Source organism: Puma concolor, chromosome D2 (genome assembly GCF_028749965.1).
Source record: "Puma concolor isolate L17-30 chromosome D2, mPumCon1.1.hap2, whole genome shotgun sequence".
NCBI classification, from domain to species: domain Eukaryota; kingdom Metazoa; phylum Chordata; class Mammalia; order Carnivora; family Felidae; genus Puma; species Puma concolor.
The window spans coordinates 22631257-22647808 of record NC_141677.1 but is presented as its reverse complement, the minus strand read 5'-3'; the positions used below and the strand labels follow the sequence as shown (position 1 = coordinate 22647808).

General features: G+C 37.1%; 1 protein-coding gene and 1 long non-coding RNA gene across 22 annotated transcripts in view; one reads left to right on the top strand and one right to left on the bottom strand.

The window, feature by feature from the left end:
• The window catches only part of ANK3 (ankyrin 3), a 690167-nt gene that overhangs the window by 660610 nt on the left and 13005 nt on the right, over positions 1–16552 (top strand). For 8 of the 21 annotated variants that reach the window (XM_086679761.1, XM_086679767.1, XM_086679763.1 and 5 more), the window contains 7 exons: positions 1318–1408; positions 3444–3822; positions 5524–5574; positions 7650–7736; positions 14487–14570; positions 14683–14742; positions 16242–16322. In XM_086679761.1, coding sequence (XP_086535887.1) covers positions 1318–1408; positions 3444–3822; positions 5524–5574; positions 7650–7736; positions 14487–14570; positions 14683–14742; positions 16242–16313 — 824 coding nt within the window. In that variant the 3' untranslated portion in view covers positions 16314–16322. Of the gene's footprint in view, positions 1–726; positions 1039–1317; positions 1409–3443; positions 3823–5523; positions 5575–7649; positions 7737–14486; positions 14571–14682; positions 14743–16241; positions 16323–16552 lie in introns of all 21 variants that reach the window. The other 13 variants (XM_086679773.1, XM_086679772.1, XM_086679771.1 and 10 more) reach the window with 6 other exon arrangements.
• Positions 9440–10263, bottom strand: LOC147575941 (uncharacterized). The gene is made up of 2 exons (XR_015241615.1): positions 10069–10263; positions 9440–9575 (listed from the first exon to the last, which is right to left on the bottom strand). It is a non-coding gene; the product is annotated as an uncharacterized LOC147575941 (long non-coding RNA).

Here is a 16552-nt window from a genome sequence, read left to right as displayed (position 1 = left end):
TGATTCTGAGTGGTCCGCATCACCAAAGTCACTAAGACCTCCATGTGCACCACAAGTCTTTCATCTCTGTCACATTATGACACCTGAAAGCTTTCCTTGGAGTCTTTTCTACTTTATCTGCTTCTCAAATCCTTTTCCTAACATCTTTTTAGACTTTTTTTTCCCCAGTGCTATTGCTCTAAAGTCTAATAATAATCTCTTTCCAAAGATTAAATTTATTTTTCTTCGCTGTAAATTTCATGTGAAAAAAAAGAAAAAGAATGAGAGTCGGGTAGCATTGCTCCTATGTAAAGCTCTTCAAATGAGTTATAAGTAATTAATTATAACAATTGTGGTTTGCTGTATGCAGTCCACCACCATATGGATTTTGCATGCTGAAAGTAGAAAGCTAATAAATTTGACCGTGGAATAAATGTATTTTATATAACGACAGCTAACTTTTTATTAGATTGAATTAGTCTGTATATTTAAGTTACTGTATTAAAATTATCAAAGTTGATAGAAACCATTTATATCTTAATTAATTAGTGTTCTGTTTTATTATAGTTTGCACTAGTCTTTTATTTCATTGTGTTACATTTAGTTGAACTAAACCAATAAATTTATGAACATTGTTCTGTAATTCATCATACATTTTCATACCTGATATAATTTAATTCATTCCATGTGTTTTGTTTGATGTACTCTAATTCATTCCAGTCAGTCCAAATGTACTGTCTTCCATAGGTTATCCTTCCCTTCAAGTGGAACTGGAAACTCCCACAGGGTTGCACTACACACCACCCACCCCTTTCCAGCAAGATGATTATTTTAGTGATATCTCTAGCATAGAGTCTCCCCTTAGAACCCCCAGTAGACTGAGTGATGGGCTAGTGCCTTCCCAGGGGAACGTAGAGCATTCAGCAGATGGAGGACCTCCAGTCGTAACTGCAGAAGACACTTCCTTAGAAGACAGCAAACTCGAAGACTCAATGCCTTTAACAGAAATGCCTGGCACAGTGGATGTAGATGAGAGCCAGTTGGAGAATGTATGTCTGAGTGAGTATCCTCAATACCTCGGAAGTATGGCTGGGGTCCCAAAAGATGTTAAACCAGCAGAGCCACTGAAACAAACTAGTAAAGTAAGAGTAAGCTCTGAGCAGCAAGAGAAAGGAAAATCTGGTCCTGATGAGGAGATGACGGAAGAAAAACTCAAATCTCTATTTGAGGACATTCAACTTGAAGAAGGCGTAGAGTCTGAGGAGATGACAGAAGAAAAAGTACAGGCTATTCTTAAACGTGTTCAGCAAGCAGAACTGGAAATGTCTTCAATTGCAGGTTGGCAGAACGAGACATCAGGTGGAAACCTAGAGTCCCCTGCTCAAGCTCGAAGACTAACCGGTGGGTTACTAGAAAGACTGGATGACAGGTATGGCTCCATTTCAGAAAAAAGGAAAGCGAAATACAGATTACATGTTAATAGTTTGTTTTAAAACCTACTTTTTAGCACTTACTCTTTTTCTAAATTACCATTCCAGTTTGGGGATAATACCTGCTTTAAAGGTTGGTTCATTCTGCTAATCTGGAGAGGGAAACTCACACGAAACTCAATTTAATTCTTAAAACTACTGATAGCCTGAAGCAAAATGTAAAAAGTTTTACATGCATGCCAAAGATGTCTGTGTTTACTTTAGAAGACTACTCTTTTCTAGTTTGTGACTTGTCTGATTTTTTTCACAAAGCTAGTAATTAATATGCTTTCAAAATAATGGGGTAAATAAAACTCCACGTCTTTTAGAAATACAAACCTTTCTATGATTTCCTGACTTCAGACTTTAAAAGTCATATGTAATTCTTCACTCCAAATCATATTGCCATGATAGAAATTTGATTACAACCAAAATAATTCCCTAATCATGAATCTGGTTCTTTTTGATACTGGACTTCCTCTAGAAAGGTAAGAGTCTAGTGTCCTTCAGACATTGGTTCAAATCCCACTGGCATTAGGTTTGCATTTTGTGACTCTGGGTGAATTTCTAAGCTGTAAGAACGTCACTTTAACTGACTTTAAAAATAAGAATACTACTACTTTCCTCACACAGGTTTACAGATTGAAGAAGGAAGCCTATAGAATGGCTACCAAATGGCTGCTACAAATAGTCTGTCAGTAATAGATGGCATTATTTTTATTTATTCATACATCAGACTAAAATATAACTTACTTCAGTGGCAACTAGTGATAACCTCAGGTGTTTTTGCATCCAATTTAAATTTATTTCATAACCATGTTTAATATTTTCATATGACTGGTAAAGCTTCTTGCTCAATGAAAATTCCCAAAGAGGGAGCTTGTAACATTTTGCAAAAAAGGAGTTTACAGAGTTCTTTTTGAAGAATAAGACCAAAGAGTTCTGTGCTCACCCTACCAAAGACAACAAATAGTACTAGTTTTGATGTCTGTGTTCTAATATAGTCACATTAATTTATAGTTACATAACAGGAAATAGATACAATTACATTACAGCATCTTTGCAGTGTGCTGGGACTGTTTGTACTTATACATATGGAATAGAGTGTGCTATGGATAGGTGTTTTTTTTTATATAATCACAATTTGATTTATAAGAATTCACACGTACTCACAGACATATACAATACATAAAGAACATTGCATTGCACTAATCAGTGCCTTCCAAATTCTGTAGATAATAAGCAAAGACCCTAAAAACAATGCACAAGCTAGAAAACAAAACCCATACTGATACCAGTAAAAATTAGAAGTCACTTTAAAAGAAAGTGTTGGAAGAGAAAGATTTGTAATAGTTCATTAAAAGGAAAATAGTCCTCACAGGACCTAGAAGCAACAGGTAAGCAACAACACCCTGCTCACCAGTGGGGGTCAGCACAGGTCAGGAGCCAAGAAAGATGAGACCCAAGCAAGGCTATCGTGGTTTGCAAAGGCACGCTGGCAAGACCCACAATTGGAAAAACAGAGACTGGAACATGGGGTTCTTGGGGATGTCAGGTCTCTCAAGGAATGCATTTTGTTCTCTGCCAGCAGTTTTTTCACTGGCAATATTAAAACCTTTGGAGATCTCCTTCTCCTTAGATTGGCAGTTCTGGAACTCCAGGTATGCCCATGAACCTCCCAGGGTGACTTCCTGAGATCTCAAATCCAAGTAGCTATCGCAGTGCAATTAAACAAAATAAAACAAAAACAAGGACAGCATAGCTAGGCAGGTTGGGCGGGGCAGAGCTGGGGCCCTGTGTAGCACCTCATCACCCCAAAACCCAAACCCATGAGAGACCCTCACAGTTTGAAATCCAGTGACCATATTTTTCATGTCTTTCTATTTTATGCCTTCAAGAGTAGTTTAGAACATGTTAGCGAAAACTTTAGAGCTTCTGAAGCCCACTTTCAGCCATGTATTGGCATTGTAAATTTCCACATCTTCTCTTTTGCAGCCCTGATCAGTGTCGAGATTCCATTACCTCATATCTCAAAGGAGAACCTGGAAAATTTGAAGCAAATGGGAGCCATGCAGAAGTCACTGCAGAAGCAAAGACAAAATCTTACTTTCCAGAATCCCAAAATGATATAGGGAAACAGAGCGCTAAGGAAACTCTGAAACCAAAAATCCATGGATCTGGTCGTGTTGAGGAGCCAGCATCATCACTAGCCGCCTATCAGAAAGCTCTAGAAGAAACCAGCAAGTTTGTAATAGAAGAGCCTAAACCCTGTGTGCCTGTCAGTATGAAAAAGATGAGTAGGACTTCCCCTGCAGATGGCAAGCCAAGGCTTAACCTGCACGAAGAAGAAGGGTCCAGTGGGTCTGAGCAAAAGGTATGCCATCTAGTTATCCGGTACACTGTCATTTAAACCAAAAGTCCTGATGCTTCACTTTGTTTGATTAGTCTTGTAACATTGAGCCCAAGGTTCTTTATGATAACCCAGTTGTAAATGTAACACTAATGGAGGGGCTGAACAAAGTGCTAGGTGGAACATATGCTATTGGATTACACCTTCATTCACTGAGAAGGCAAAAGCAAGCAGCATCAATTCAGCTATTTTTCAGGAGGAAGGAGAACTACAGAGATGTTATGCTTAAGGTCCAGTGTTAATTTGGTCTGGTATTTAGGTTTCCTAACTCCCAACCCAGTCTTCTTTCTTATGGAAGGGGGATAATTATTCAGACCTTTTCTGGTGGTTCTGCATAATTTAAAGAGTTTATAGCATGTGACCCATCTAAGAGCTCTACCCTATAAAAGTGTGTTTTGTTTTAAAAATTGGAGAAACATAGTGCCCAAGCCTAAAATGAGGTGGGTATATACCATGGTGGGTTGACAGCATTTAGAAATTGGAAGTTAGAGGTCTCATTTTAATAATTTTTATATCTAAGTTGATGATTATCTTAATATTCATTTTTAAAAATTTGAAAACCTTACTGTCAGAATTATTTGCACTTTGTGCTCCGTGTTCTTGTACCATCTAATAGATTTTTATTCGTTCTTTGAGGTTTATCATTTTTAGATATTAAAAACTTAAAAACTTTAGAACTGAAATTATAGATGGATATAAAAAAATAAAAATTAGCTCTATTTACTACATTCGTTTTTTTTTTACTGCTTTTTGCTCTCTCCATTATTGTGTCTTTTCCTGAACTGCGCAGTGGGCGTAGACTGAGACATGGGGATCTTTGGAACAGTAGCACCTACAGTTTTCCCTAAAACATCAGGTTGGCTTAAGATCTACCGCAGTGTTTTAGGTAGGACAAAAAAAAGTCTTTTGTAAAATATTGAGTCCATGATTAACTCCTGCTTTAGAAAAACTTTAATAGCAAACTCCCAGTCACTCAGGAGCTAATTATCAGCTTATCAACTAATCATATCCTTTCCTTTTCCCTTCTGCAGGCTATCTTTTGACCATTTTCCTGCATGTTAGGAGGGAAAGTGAGGGGAAGTAAAATGCTAAGGCCTTCCTTTCACTTCCCGACAAATGGGTTTTGAATATTGATTTCTTTCAGTTCATTCTAGTATATTTACGCAGTGCGACCTTGGATGTTCCCTTTTAAAATGAGTCCACAAAATAGAGAAAGAAGTGATAACATAGTGATGTCTTAACTATGAAAGTTTATTCTATAAAGCCTATTAAAATCCATAGAAAAGGTCTGAAATCAAATGATCATATACCTGTAAATAAACACTTCTTATATGTACACATGCAAACACATTGGCCATTGGGGAACCAGGGAGAGGGCAAAAGAGGGTTTGAAAATGAAAGCCTTAACCCTGAATGGAAACTCAGTTGAGTTCATCAGTACTGGAACATAATTGCTATTAGAAAATGTTTTCAAGGTTTCTTATAAATGAGATTGTGCTTTTGGGATTGGTCTAAGTAGATTCCCTAAGAACCCAAGCTTACAAGAAATCCAAAAATGTTCAGGATGTGCCCTTTGTGGCTAGACCATAGTGCATTAGCAACCAACTAAGTCATCTGATGTATGATCTCAGAAAACAGCCCCCTTTTTGTCCCCTAAAAAATCAGGTCAAAAGTCCGGGTGCGGTTCTTACACGGATGACTGCCTGCTGTTACAAGGTAAACTTCTGCTACTTTCCAACTCTTTCAAAGCAGTGACCCATGGCAAGAAGTACTAAGAAAATTGTTTGGTCTCCTAGTTACCCTCTTTGCCAATTCTAGAGAATTCTTTAAAGGGAATCCTGATCGAGATTCTACTACATCTTCTCTCTACCCTCCACCTTCAGATTAGCAGGGAGAATGTGGAAACAAAACACAGGCCGAATGGCCCCTTTCTATTTTTATAATTATGTCAATTATAACATACTTGACATCTAGGCTTGGTAGTGTTTGCATTAATGTATGTTCTGCTTTTTAATTTACCCAAGTGAAAATCTTCCCCAGTTTACGATCCGTAATTATTTATGAATAATTCTGATTGAATTTTTCTCTTTTCTTCATCTAATCTACTGATCTCTGAATGCAAATTAGAAATTCTTTTTTTTTTCCCACAATAGGAACTCCTTCCCTTTTTCTGCTTCTTTGAGCCATTTCAGGGCCTTCTTTCACAATACTTGGATCCTTCTAAGTTTTCTGAATTTACGGTCTTTTCAAAAAAACTTCAAATTTCATAAGAAACTTAGCAGCCAGTAGATCTTTGCAGGGAATAAGGAACTTGAAAACTCTTTCCTTTTGACACCATGTTATTTAGTAGGGTATTTTGTTCAAATGAAATTTCTTACAAAGTCAAGATTGATATTACTATAATATTTCAAAATATTTGTTAACTATACCTTTGGTGGAAAATGGCCTACTTTATTATCTATTTGAGAAACATTCCATAAATCACATTAGCTAACACTGATACCTCCTGTAACAATTTTACTTTTTCCCCCCTATTGATGCCAACACTGCCATTGATTTTTCCAATGGATATTAACTATAGTTTCTATCTCTGAGACTATCAGATTCAGGGTGACTAGCAAACTTAGAAAACAAAATACCAGAATTATTATCAGAATTCCACCATTAAATTTTGAAATAAAATCATTCAGTAAATAGTGTTCACCATGACATTGCAGTAGAAACTGAAGATATTTTTTCCTTTGAGTTATGAACTATGTGGTAATTCCTCTTCATTCTCATTGCCTAAAAATTAATATTTGTGCAATTACTGTATTCTTGTCTATGCCATATTCTTGTCTGTCAGGTGTTTTTTCTGTCCTAATTTCATATCAATTCTTTAAATTATTTTTTAATCTTTATTTTTGAGAGAGAGAGAGAGAGAGAGACAGAGCAGGGGAGGGGCAGAGAGAGAGGAAGACACACAATCTGAAGCAGGCTCCAGGCTCTGAACTGGCCAACACAGAGCCTGACGTGGGGCTCAAACTCACAGACCATGAGATCATGATCTGAGCTGAAGTCGTACACTTATTAACTGACTGAGTCACCCAGGTGCCCCTTTTTTCCTTTTTTTTCCACATCAGTTCTTTAAAATAAGACTCCAAGCTTTCACATGTTTTATATTATTCTTTCATTCATTTGCATAAACCCTTACTGAGTACGAGTTGCATGTTAGGTGCCAATTATACTGCTAAAAATTCCTGTTATAAATGTATGTAGCAAATTATACTGATGTAAATTCTTTACTTTTTTATAAATTTCAAATAGCTTTTGATAAAGTTGTCAAATCTGACCAAAATTTCATTGAAACTAGACATACTATACCTCTTTAATGAAAGGTCAAGTGAATATAGGTTTCAAACTAGTTTTAAATGAATATTAATTTTTCTTCAAACTAATAATTGGTAGCATATAGTTTCTGATGCCAAAATATCTCTTATTATTATTTTTATTATTTAATTACACTGATCTTTACCATATATATGCACATACAGATCAGTGTAATTAAATATATCCATTATTATATGCACACACATATATACACACATATACAGAGGAATTTCAGTTAGAATCCTGCTCAAAATTTTCTTCCATCTAAACTTTTTTAAAGATTCTCACAAATACATATCATGATTTTCCTTAGCAGGGAAAACCAGCAAGTGAAAGTAATTCTTTTTTGATTTCCCTTCTCAGAATGTCTTTTATTTTAAATGTGATGGTAAAATTATTATACTAAAAAATGCATTTATCAGGACTTGAAAGACAGTGAGAGTGATTCGAACTCAGAGGAAGAACGGAGAGTCACTACCCGAGTTATTCGCCGGCGTTTGATTATAAAGGTATCCTGTAGCCGGATGGTGATGGGGCATCGCTATGTGATTAGAAAGTCCTTCCTTGTGGCCTTGAAAATTTAGCATGCTTGATAACTAAGTGGCTCTGTGTATGTTTCTTTGCATATTTGAAAGCTTGTAAGAACAACCAGCAACAAGGAAAAGGTTGTGTTGCATGGTAGTGAGTGTTCTGTCTAGGCCTGTGTTTGACATGTGACAGCTGTAATTTTGTCTGGGAATTCTTGGTATTTGTATCCTGCTTTCCCTCAAAGTGTTATATGTGAACAAAGATTTTATCTTGGTTTATATCAAATGAAATGTTCAATCGAAACCTCCGAGGCCACAGTGAGGTATGAGGTCAGGTCAAGAAGGAGAATGAAATAATTAAAAGGCTCCCCTCCTCAGCCTCAAATTCCTACTGCCTGAACAGATAGATCTTAAGTAAAAACAAGTTCTTTTTTTTTTTTTTTAATTTTTTTTTTTCAACGTTTATTTTATTTTTGGGACAGAGAGAGACAGAGCATGAACGGGGGAGGGGCAGAGAGAGAGGGAGACACAGAATCGGAAACAGGCTCCAGGCTCTGAGCCATCAGCCCAGAGCCCGACGCGGGGCTCGAACTCACGGACCGCGAGATCGTGACCTGGCTGAAGTCGGACGCTTAACCGACTGCGCCACCCAGGCGCCCCAAAACAAGTTCTTTAATACCAAACGATGGCTGAGAATTTGGAGTAATAGCCTGGCATGGATGTATGTGACAAACAAAATTGGGCAAAACCTTCTGAAAAAAGGCTTTTGACTTGACTAACATATAGAAAATCAGTCTGTATTTTTATATATATGAAGCAGTTTTTACTGGAAGTGAAAAATATCATTCTCCCCCTGCTACAACACAGTTGAACACTATGAATAAACCTTCATTTCCCCCCACAAAGGCCTTTTGAAGCACTGACTGTATGCATGGTAAGGTCCAGCAGAACACTTTTCACAGCCTGTGCTTGTCTTCATTACTCTCTTTAGAGAGAGATTTCTTGATGTTAGAATAATTGACTACAGAAACTAGGAAGCCATTTTCAACACACAGGCCTTTGAAGGTGGTCCAAATAACTTGAGGCTCCTTGGTTGACAGCTCTGGAGAGAAAGAAAGGAAGGGAAATATGTATTGAAAACCATTTATCAAATTTATCCTCCCTTTCCAAAGTGTCAGGAGGCCCAGCAGAGAGCAGAGAAGTTGGCTTAGGTATCTAAAACTTTTTAATCCTGCTGCTTGTATTTTTCATGTAGATCAGATGAAAGAAGAGGACAAAATCTGCCAAATCTGCTCTAGTATAGTTTTTCTAAGACTCTGGAAGCATTAGAGAAGAAAATAGGTCCTTGTCTGAATCTTAAACTATGCACAAATCAATCATGAGCTCAATAGATAGCTATCAAAAAAAAAAAAAAAAAAAAAAAAAAAAAAAAAAAAAGCACGAATCACTTTGAAAAGTCCATATAGGCAAGCCAAATTACTTATGGGTGTCCAGTATATCCAGCATATTTGCAAGTATTCACCTCCCACACATTCCCTGGGATTAGGAGGAAAGAAATAATACAGGTTTTCTGAAGGAGTTAAAGCCATACTCTTTGCTCAGTCAGGCTTTGTTCTTCCCAGAATCAGTGTCTTCAAGAAATGATATTTTAAAGTGAAATGTCCTGAAAAAGCACACCAAACATATTGTCTTGTAACTGGCTTTTTATGCTAATATATGACATACTGGTGTCACCTCCAAATCCACCTCACTCCTTCTAAAAGCTGCTCATTATATGAGTTGACTCTCCTGTATATAGGACAGAAGAAAATAAACATAATCCTGCAAAAAAAGTGAGAGAGAGAGAGGATAAAGAAGTTTTACTCTAAAGAATACAAAAACAAAATAATAAAAACACAAAACCCATCAAATCAATGAGGGTTATTTCACTTGGTCTAGAATTCTAGATATGCATTAGCAAGCTAGCTTTTAAGTAATTTTGTTAGAGTGTGTTATTTATATATTTGAGCTTAATATAAAATTAAGCGTGTGTGATATATAAACATTTTTATTAAGGGCTTAAGTTTAAAAGACGAAATTATGCTATGATGGCTTCATAAAACAGAGGAGTCTGTGTTCTCTTCAAATCCCTACTTCTTGAAGTTTAATTTTAGGGAGGTTGAGTTGGAATGATCAGAGCATAGGTTTTATAACTGGGGAGTGCATTGTGTACACAATAGAGTCACTCAACAAATTTGGAGAAACCAAAACCTAAAAAAAATAGCTATAATTATAATTGAAAACTATAGATATAATAAAAATCTTTATAAATTACATGTATAAGAATCTTTCTGGTTACTCTTTTTCTGTTCAGAGTTTCAGGGCAGTTAGAAAGGATCACATTTCTGTTGCTTTTCTCTTCATGTGTTGGTATCTTTCTGAGATAAAAGCTGGAAACTGCCGTCATATACGGTAACTGGGATGTGGGAACTGCCTCTGTCAAAAACATGAAAGGAGAATGTTAGGATGGAAAGGAATCATTGATACTAAAATCACTTCTTTTCCAAGGTGACAAAACCAAGGGACTGGAGAGTGGTTGGTTTAGCCCAAATCACACTCCAGTAGAGTAGCACTTCTGGAAGGCCCCAACCCCAAACCTAATCTCGAGCCCTCCAGTGCAGCACCTTCTACCTGCTTTTTCCACAACACTGTGTTCTCCAGAATAAATAAAAAAGGAATAGCTTCTTATAGACCAAATTAGACATTTGGCCACTTAAACCTTTCCAGCGGCCTGGAAGAGGGCAGCCGTGGGCTGTCTCTCCTGGAAATTATCTGATGGGATTGGAATGCTGAGAATTTGGCCTGCTTCATGGAGGTTGTCCAGCCTTGGGCTGAACCAGCATATTTATGCTGTTTGCCATAGTGATCCCTCTAACATTTAGGATCTCGGAGTTGAAAACTATTGTGGGGTTGTTCCATCTCTCCCAGGACTAGCTGTGGCTATGCAGTGTCCACATAAGCAGTAGGTGTCCTCAGGATTCCATTACAAGTGTGGGTGAATCTGTCTTCCTAGCCATAAAATTTGTACAACTGATGGGGTGAAAGTATAATTTTATGATTTGTCTCTGTAATGTCATATGCAGGTTCATCCATTTTTTATGAAGTTCTTTTTTTAATTTTTTTCTTACATGTACTGTATTCAAGTCTCTAAGGAATAAGTCCAACAAACTCTTCCAATTGTGTGGGGACTTTTAGATTTTATAAGCATATTAATTTATTTCTGTATAATTTGATAATATGACAGTTGTTTCAAATGCTTCGAAGGAGTTTCAGTAAATTACTCAGTCCTATGAGCTTGTTTATTTTATTCGCTTAGCAAAGACAGTGATTACAAAGGTAAAAACTTTAATTCGCAGCCAAACTATTGTGAAGTTTGGTAGGCTTCAAATAACTGAATTTTTATTACATAGTTCAACTGTATTTTTATTTCTGCTTTTGAACTTTTTGCTAACTTCTGAATTAAGTTTACATATATGTTTTCCCCAAATCAAGCAACTCAAAAGTATAGAAAGATTGATCTACTCTTTCCATTTCCCAGAGGTAACCACTTTTCACGAGCTTCAGGTTATTTTGATGTACATATATTTATATGTATATAAAATGTACATGCACTTTATATACATGTAAACACACATTCCCCGAATTGAGTTTCTCAGAATATAAAAATGGGTTATACTATCACTTACTGCTTAATAACTTGCAAAGTTATATATGTCACATACATGGTATCCTTTCCACTTGGGGGAGAAAGCTAAAGTTTTAATGTTCTATACATCAGACAAATTGGTACATTTCGTACTGGTTTTCTTTCCTTTTATTCAAGGACAGAGGAATAAAAGCTATAAAAGGCAGTGCCTCTAGCAGAGGTCCAAAGGGAAGTACAGCTAGTCTACATTAAGGTGGCCACTGGGGATGATACTGTGACACCATATGTGCTGTGATTTTCCTCTGAAGTAGGAAAGGAAAAAGTGGGGGGGGGGGGGGAGGTGTTGCCAAAAATAATGCCATCAACAAGACCAGGGGGGAAATTTTGCCTACTTAAAGGTACAAACTGTTGTCTAGAACTTTAGGAACTAATTAGAGGTTATTTTCTGTCATTAAAGATGGACGATTTTTTTTTTAAGAACATGTTTCCTGACTCCTGTCTTCCCTCTTTATCTAATGGATTCCTAACTAATCTCCCCCAATTTAGTGAGTTTCTATATCATAACACAACTTACTTTGGCCTTATTAAAGCACTAATTGACTGTATTTAATGGCCAATTATGGTTAAGAGAGGTATCTTTATCTTTAGCTATACATAAACAGTATGGGTTTTCAGTAGGAAACAATGAAAATGCCTACATGCCAGACTAGATCTAAACAACTTCTATGGCTTGTTATTTAGAAGTAGGACTTTAATTTTTTCTAAGGCTATTAATATAAATCCATTTACTTCTATTATTCACTATATTTATAAATATACCTTCTTTCACATTTCTGTCAGAGACTTTCCAAACAGTTAACTGGCATCTTTCCCCACAAAAGGGTCCATTCATAATGTATCCAATAGGATTCTACTTTACTGGATTTTCCTGGGATCCTCAAATTACCTACTATGCAAAACACCAGACATTTCCCAGAACTAGCTCAAAAACATTTCATTTTTTCATGTTTAAGCTGTAATGAAATCTTTCATCACCTCTTATTATTGGCTTTTCTGCTTCTTTATGCCTTTGTTTTCAAAATAAAATGAAATTCATTTTTTTTTCCCAAAATATGTGAAACCACCCACAGGAAATATAAATAACACTTCCATAAAAAACTTTTTGCAGATTTTAGTGCATTTAAGCATGAGACCTCCCTCTACATTTTTCCAATCCCCTTCCCTCTCTTAACTGTGCTAATTGAAGCAAATCATAAGCAAGAGCCAAAGGGAGCTAAACATGAGCAGCAAGAAACATCATGTTTTATTTTCATCCCAACTCCCTCCCTCTCTACCACAGTGAGGAAAATGAACCCATGTCTCACCCAGTCATGAGCTATGAGCCCATAATCTAGAAGAATACAAAGTCATTTTGTAAAAAGAAAAGAATGAAAAACAATTTTGGCAGCAAAACAAGGTAATGTTTTAGTCTTTACCCTGTCATTTTAAACCGGCTCTGCCTTTCTACTGGCTGTGACATAAAGCAGTCATAGAACATTCTCACCATTGGCTGGTGCTGACAAAATTATCAGAGCTACTACCCATTCCAGCCCAACAACACTGCAAGAGTTAGAATCCTGGCTCTCCCAGAAATGTAGCTGTCAACTTCGTGATCTGCCATTTTCCCTAAAATAACATCAGGTGAACAACAACTACAGTACATTGTTCTACAGCATTGTCCCAGCCACCTTTTCACCAAGAAGTCTGACTAGCAGGTCACTAGGTCTGTAGAGTAGGTCTGCACTTAAGATGTTTGTCCTTGTTCCCCCAAACTAAGTGGCACTAACTGAATGTTGAATACCAGTGAAGAAGGTTATATATTGCATATATAGCCCCATTTTTGCTCTCTGAGTGGTTTTTCTTTTTTTTTTTTTAATGTTTATTTATTTTTGAGACAGAGGGAGACAGAGTGCGAGTGGGGGACGGGCAGAGAGAGAGGGAGACACAGAATCTGAAACAGGCTCCAGGCTCTGAGCTGTCAGCACAGAGCCCGATGCGGGGCTCGAACCCACGAACTGTGAGATCATGACCTGAGCCGAAGTCGGATGCCCAACCAACTGAGCCACCCAGGCGTCCCTGGTTTTTCTTATTGTACAATCATAGAGCCAAAAAGGGAGATATTAAGGAGCCATATAAATCTACCAAGCTGGAAAATATGAGCCCAACTTGGGGAGTTAAGAGTTTATTCCATTTTTTAAATTCACCAGAGGAAGATCTTTGACAGTTTCCCCTTGTAAATCAGATAACAGTCACTAACTGAAAGATATCATCATCTTAAATTCCTTTAGTACTGATCTTTTCTTTTCTTTTTTTTTGTCTGTGGCAATAGAGATTAGATGATCAATCATCACATAAAACCCCTTCACTTGAAGATAGTATTCAGAAATTGTGTACACCATCAGACATAGTTATGCTCATTTTAATACCTCCAAAAAGCTCAGTTTTAAAGAAAAACAAGATATTGTCTGTACTCTGAACTTCACTTTTTAAAAAAAGTCTATCTTACCCTTACTAAATGAATTTTTAAATGAAAAAAAAAAACTAATAAAAGACAATAAATGTAATGCCCCAACTAAGGTACTATCTTAATTTAGATTAAGGAAAACACAACCTAAAAATTATTTAGAGATTTGGTAGGACTAATTCAGAAACACAGTGCTCAAAATGAGGCGATCTAATTAGAGCTGTAATCATTGACTTTTTTTTTTTTCTTCAAAAAATGAAACCTTTTGGTTTATATAGCATTGTGTAACTGTGTTTTATAATTTTTCCTCCTTGGAGTTGCCTGCTCACCGTCAGTCTTGTACATACCTAAGGCTTACTGCTTTGACTGTTGTGGCCTGCTAAGTAACCATTAGAGGAGTCAGCCTTTTCCCTTTGCCCTGGAGTAGCAAGCAGAATTTATACTTTCTTTCTCTAAAACTCTGCAGAGCATGTGTGTGGCCTATGGAGTGCTGTGGAGATCTGTCCATCTAGTATGTTGCTAATCTCTATGCCACATCCTTTAGGGAGAGGAAGCAAAAAGCATTCCTGGTGAATCTGTCACAGAAGAACAATTTACTGATGAAGAAGGCAACCTCATCACCAGAAAAGTAATCATCATTGGGATTTTACACTTCTCTTGGGATTTAGATTTTTCTACTGTTTGCTGTAGTGTCACCACTTGAAACAGAAACAGAAAAATCTCACTATTGCTTCCTACAGATCACTCGGAAAGTAATAAGACGAATTGCTATCCCACAAGAGAGAAAACATGATGAGATGGTAATGGAGAGGGGCTGCCAGAGAAAAAGCAGAGGATAAACACTTTGTGAACTTTCTAGAATACGCTGCTAACAGGCTGGCATCTGCAGTGTGGCAGCTTGAAGTGTTTGCTGCTTTTGACATCCTGTGCATTTGATCAGGGTCAAAGAAAAAGACTTCTTAACATTCTTTAACATTATATATTTTTTACTGTCTTCAGAGTTTTCAGAAATAAGTTCATTTATGGAGAGTAGAATGTGCTGGTTACAGCATGTGAGAGAAATAAAATTAAAACCCTCTCTCACCACCAGACCCCTGGGCAGCACCCCCCCCCCCCCACTTTGGCCTCCCACCCAGTGCTTTGCCTGAAGCTTAGTGCCTGCCTAGGGGGAGGGTGGAGAGCACCTGAGGGAGGGCACTCACTTCCAGCAAAGGTACAGGGTTTCAATGTTAGAATGGCAAAAAGCTCACATCAAATCTATACATTTTTCCCTTTCCAGTATGTTCTACAAAGGGAAATCTGAATTCCCTTATCTTAACCCGAGGAGGGCTCTCCTCTCTGGGTTTATAACAGCCCATATGCAATGTGCCAGTTAAAGAACTAATCTTAACCACTGTGCAGTGTAACTCAGCAGATGAAACTCCATCTCCCAGACGAAACACCTCTGGCTATTTGTCATTCCTTTCCTTTTCTCATTTTGAAAATAGAAACTCCAATAGCCTGTGTTTACATAAGAAAAAGTGCACTGAAAATTTCTCAAGACTAACTCAAAAGATTGGAAAGGCTACTGTGTTTCTGTTATAAAGCTGGGAAAAGTGGAGTATTTGTACAGTTTTGCTCTCAGGGAAAAGTATCCCTGGTGCTCAGTGAAGAGAGGTCTTGTTTTATGGAAAATGGATGATTGCTTGATCTGCAGTAATGAGGAAGGGGTTGGTAATTCCACAAATTAAAAAAAAAAAAAAAAAGTCCCTCAGATCAACAACATTCCTATGGTGTTTAGTTCATGATCAGTGCTTTCCTGAGAAATTTTAGTCTCAACACAACAGATTGCTTAAAATTCTGTTGGCTTAAGAAGAAATAAATTATAATTTACTAATATTTGTTATAATTTGGGTTTGGGTGCCTTGAGAGCTTTGGTGATGATTTCTTCTAGTTTACAAGTAAATGAACAGGCTAACTCATTTTTTTTAATTTATCACTAACCTTTAAAAAATTTTTATTTGTTACTATTATTCTTTTTTTGTCACTAACCTTTTATTTATCACTAACCTTTCAAGTTACTCCAAAGTATAGTTATGTTACTGTATTCATTCTGACGGTGCTCTCTAGCTTGCCTCGATGATGCCAGGCTTGTGTGGTTACGCCAAATAGATTGTGTGTATTTTGAGACGTGAAGTGACAAAGTGCTTTAAACTGTGTTTCACTTACCTAATCCAGCCTCAAGGGACCAGAATGGGAACCGCTCTATGACTAAAACTCTTTCACTGTGAAATCTTAACACATACATTCCTTTTTACAGCAGGGAGAAGGTTATAAGGTGAAGACAGCGAAGAAGGAAATCCGTCATGTGGAAAAGAAGAGCCATTCATAACAGTAAACGGTTAGTCAAGGCAATAGGTGTGCTCATAGCAACAACAGTCTGCCTTAACTCGCTGTGAAAACTCTCCTTTCTCTTGATGAGTGATTCAGATCCCCCCATCCACTGCCCTCCTCTCTTTTTCACTGAATTCCAGCTTTGAATATCCAGTATGAACTTATTGGGCTTATTTCTATATTTACATATGCAATGTACACACACACTCCAGTCACAGTTCATAAACTTTCTCCTCA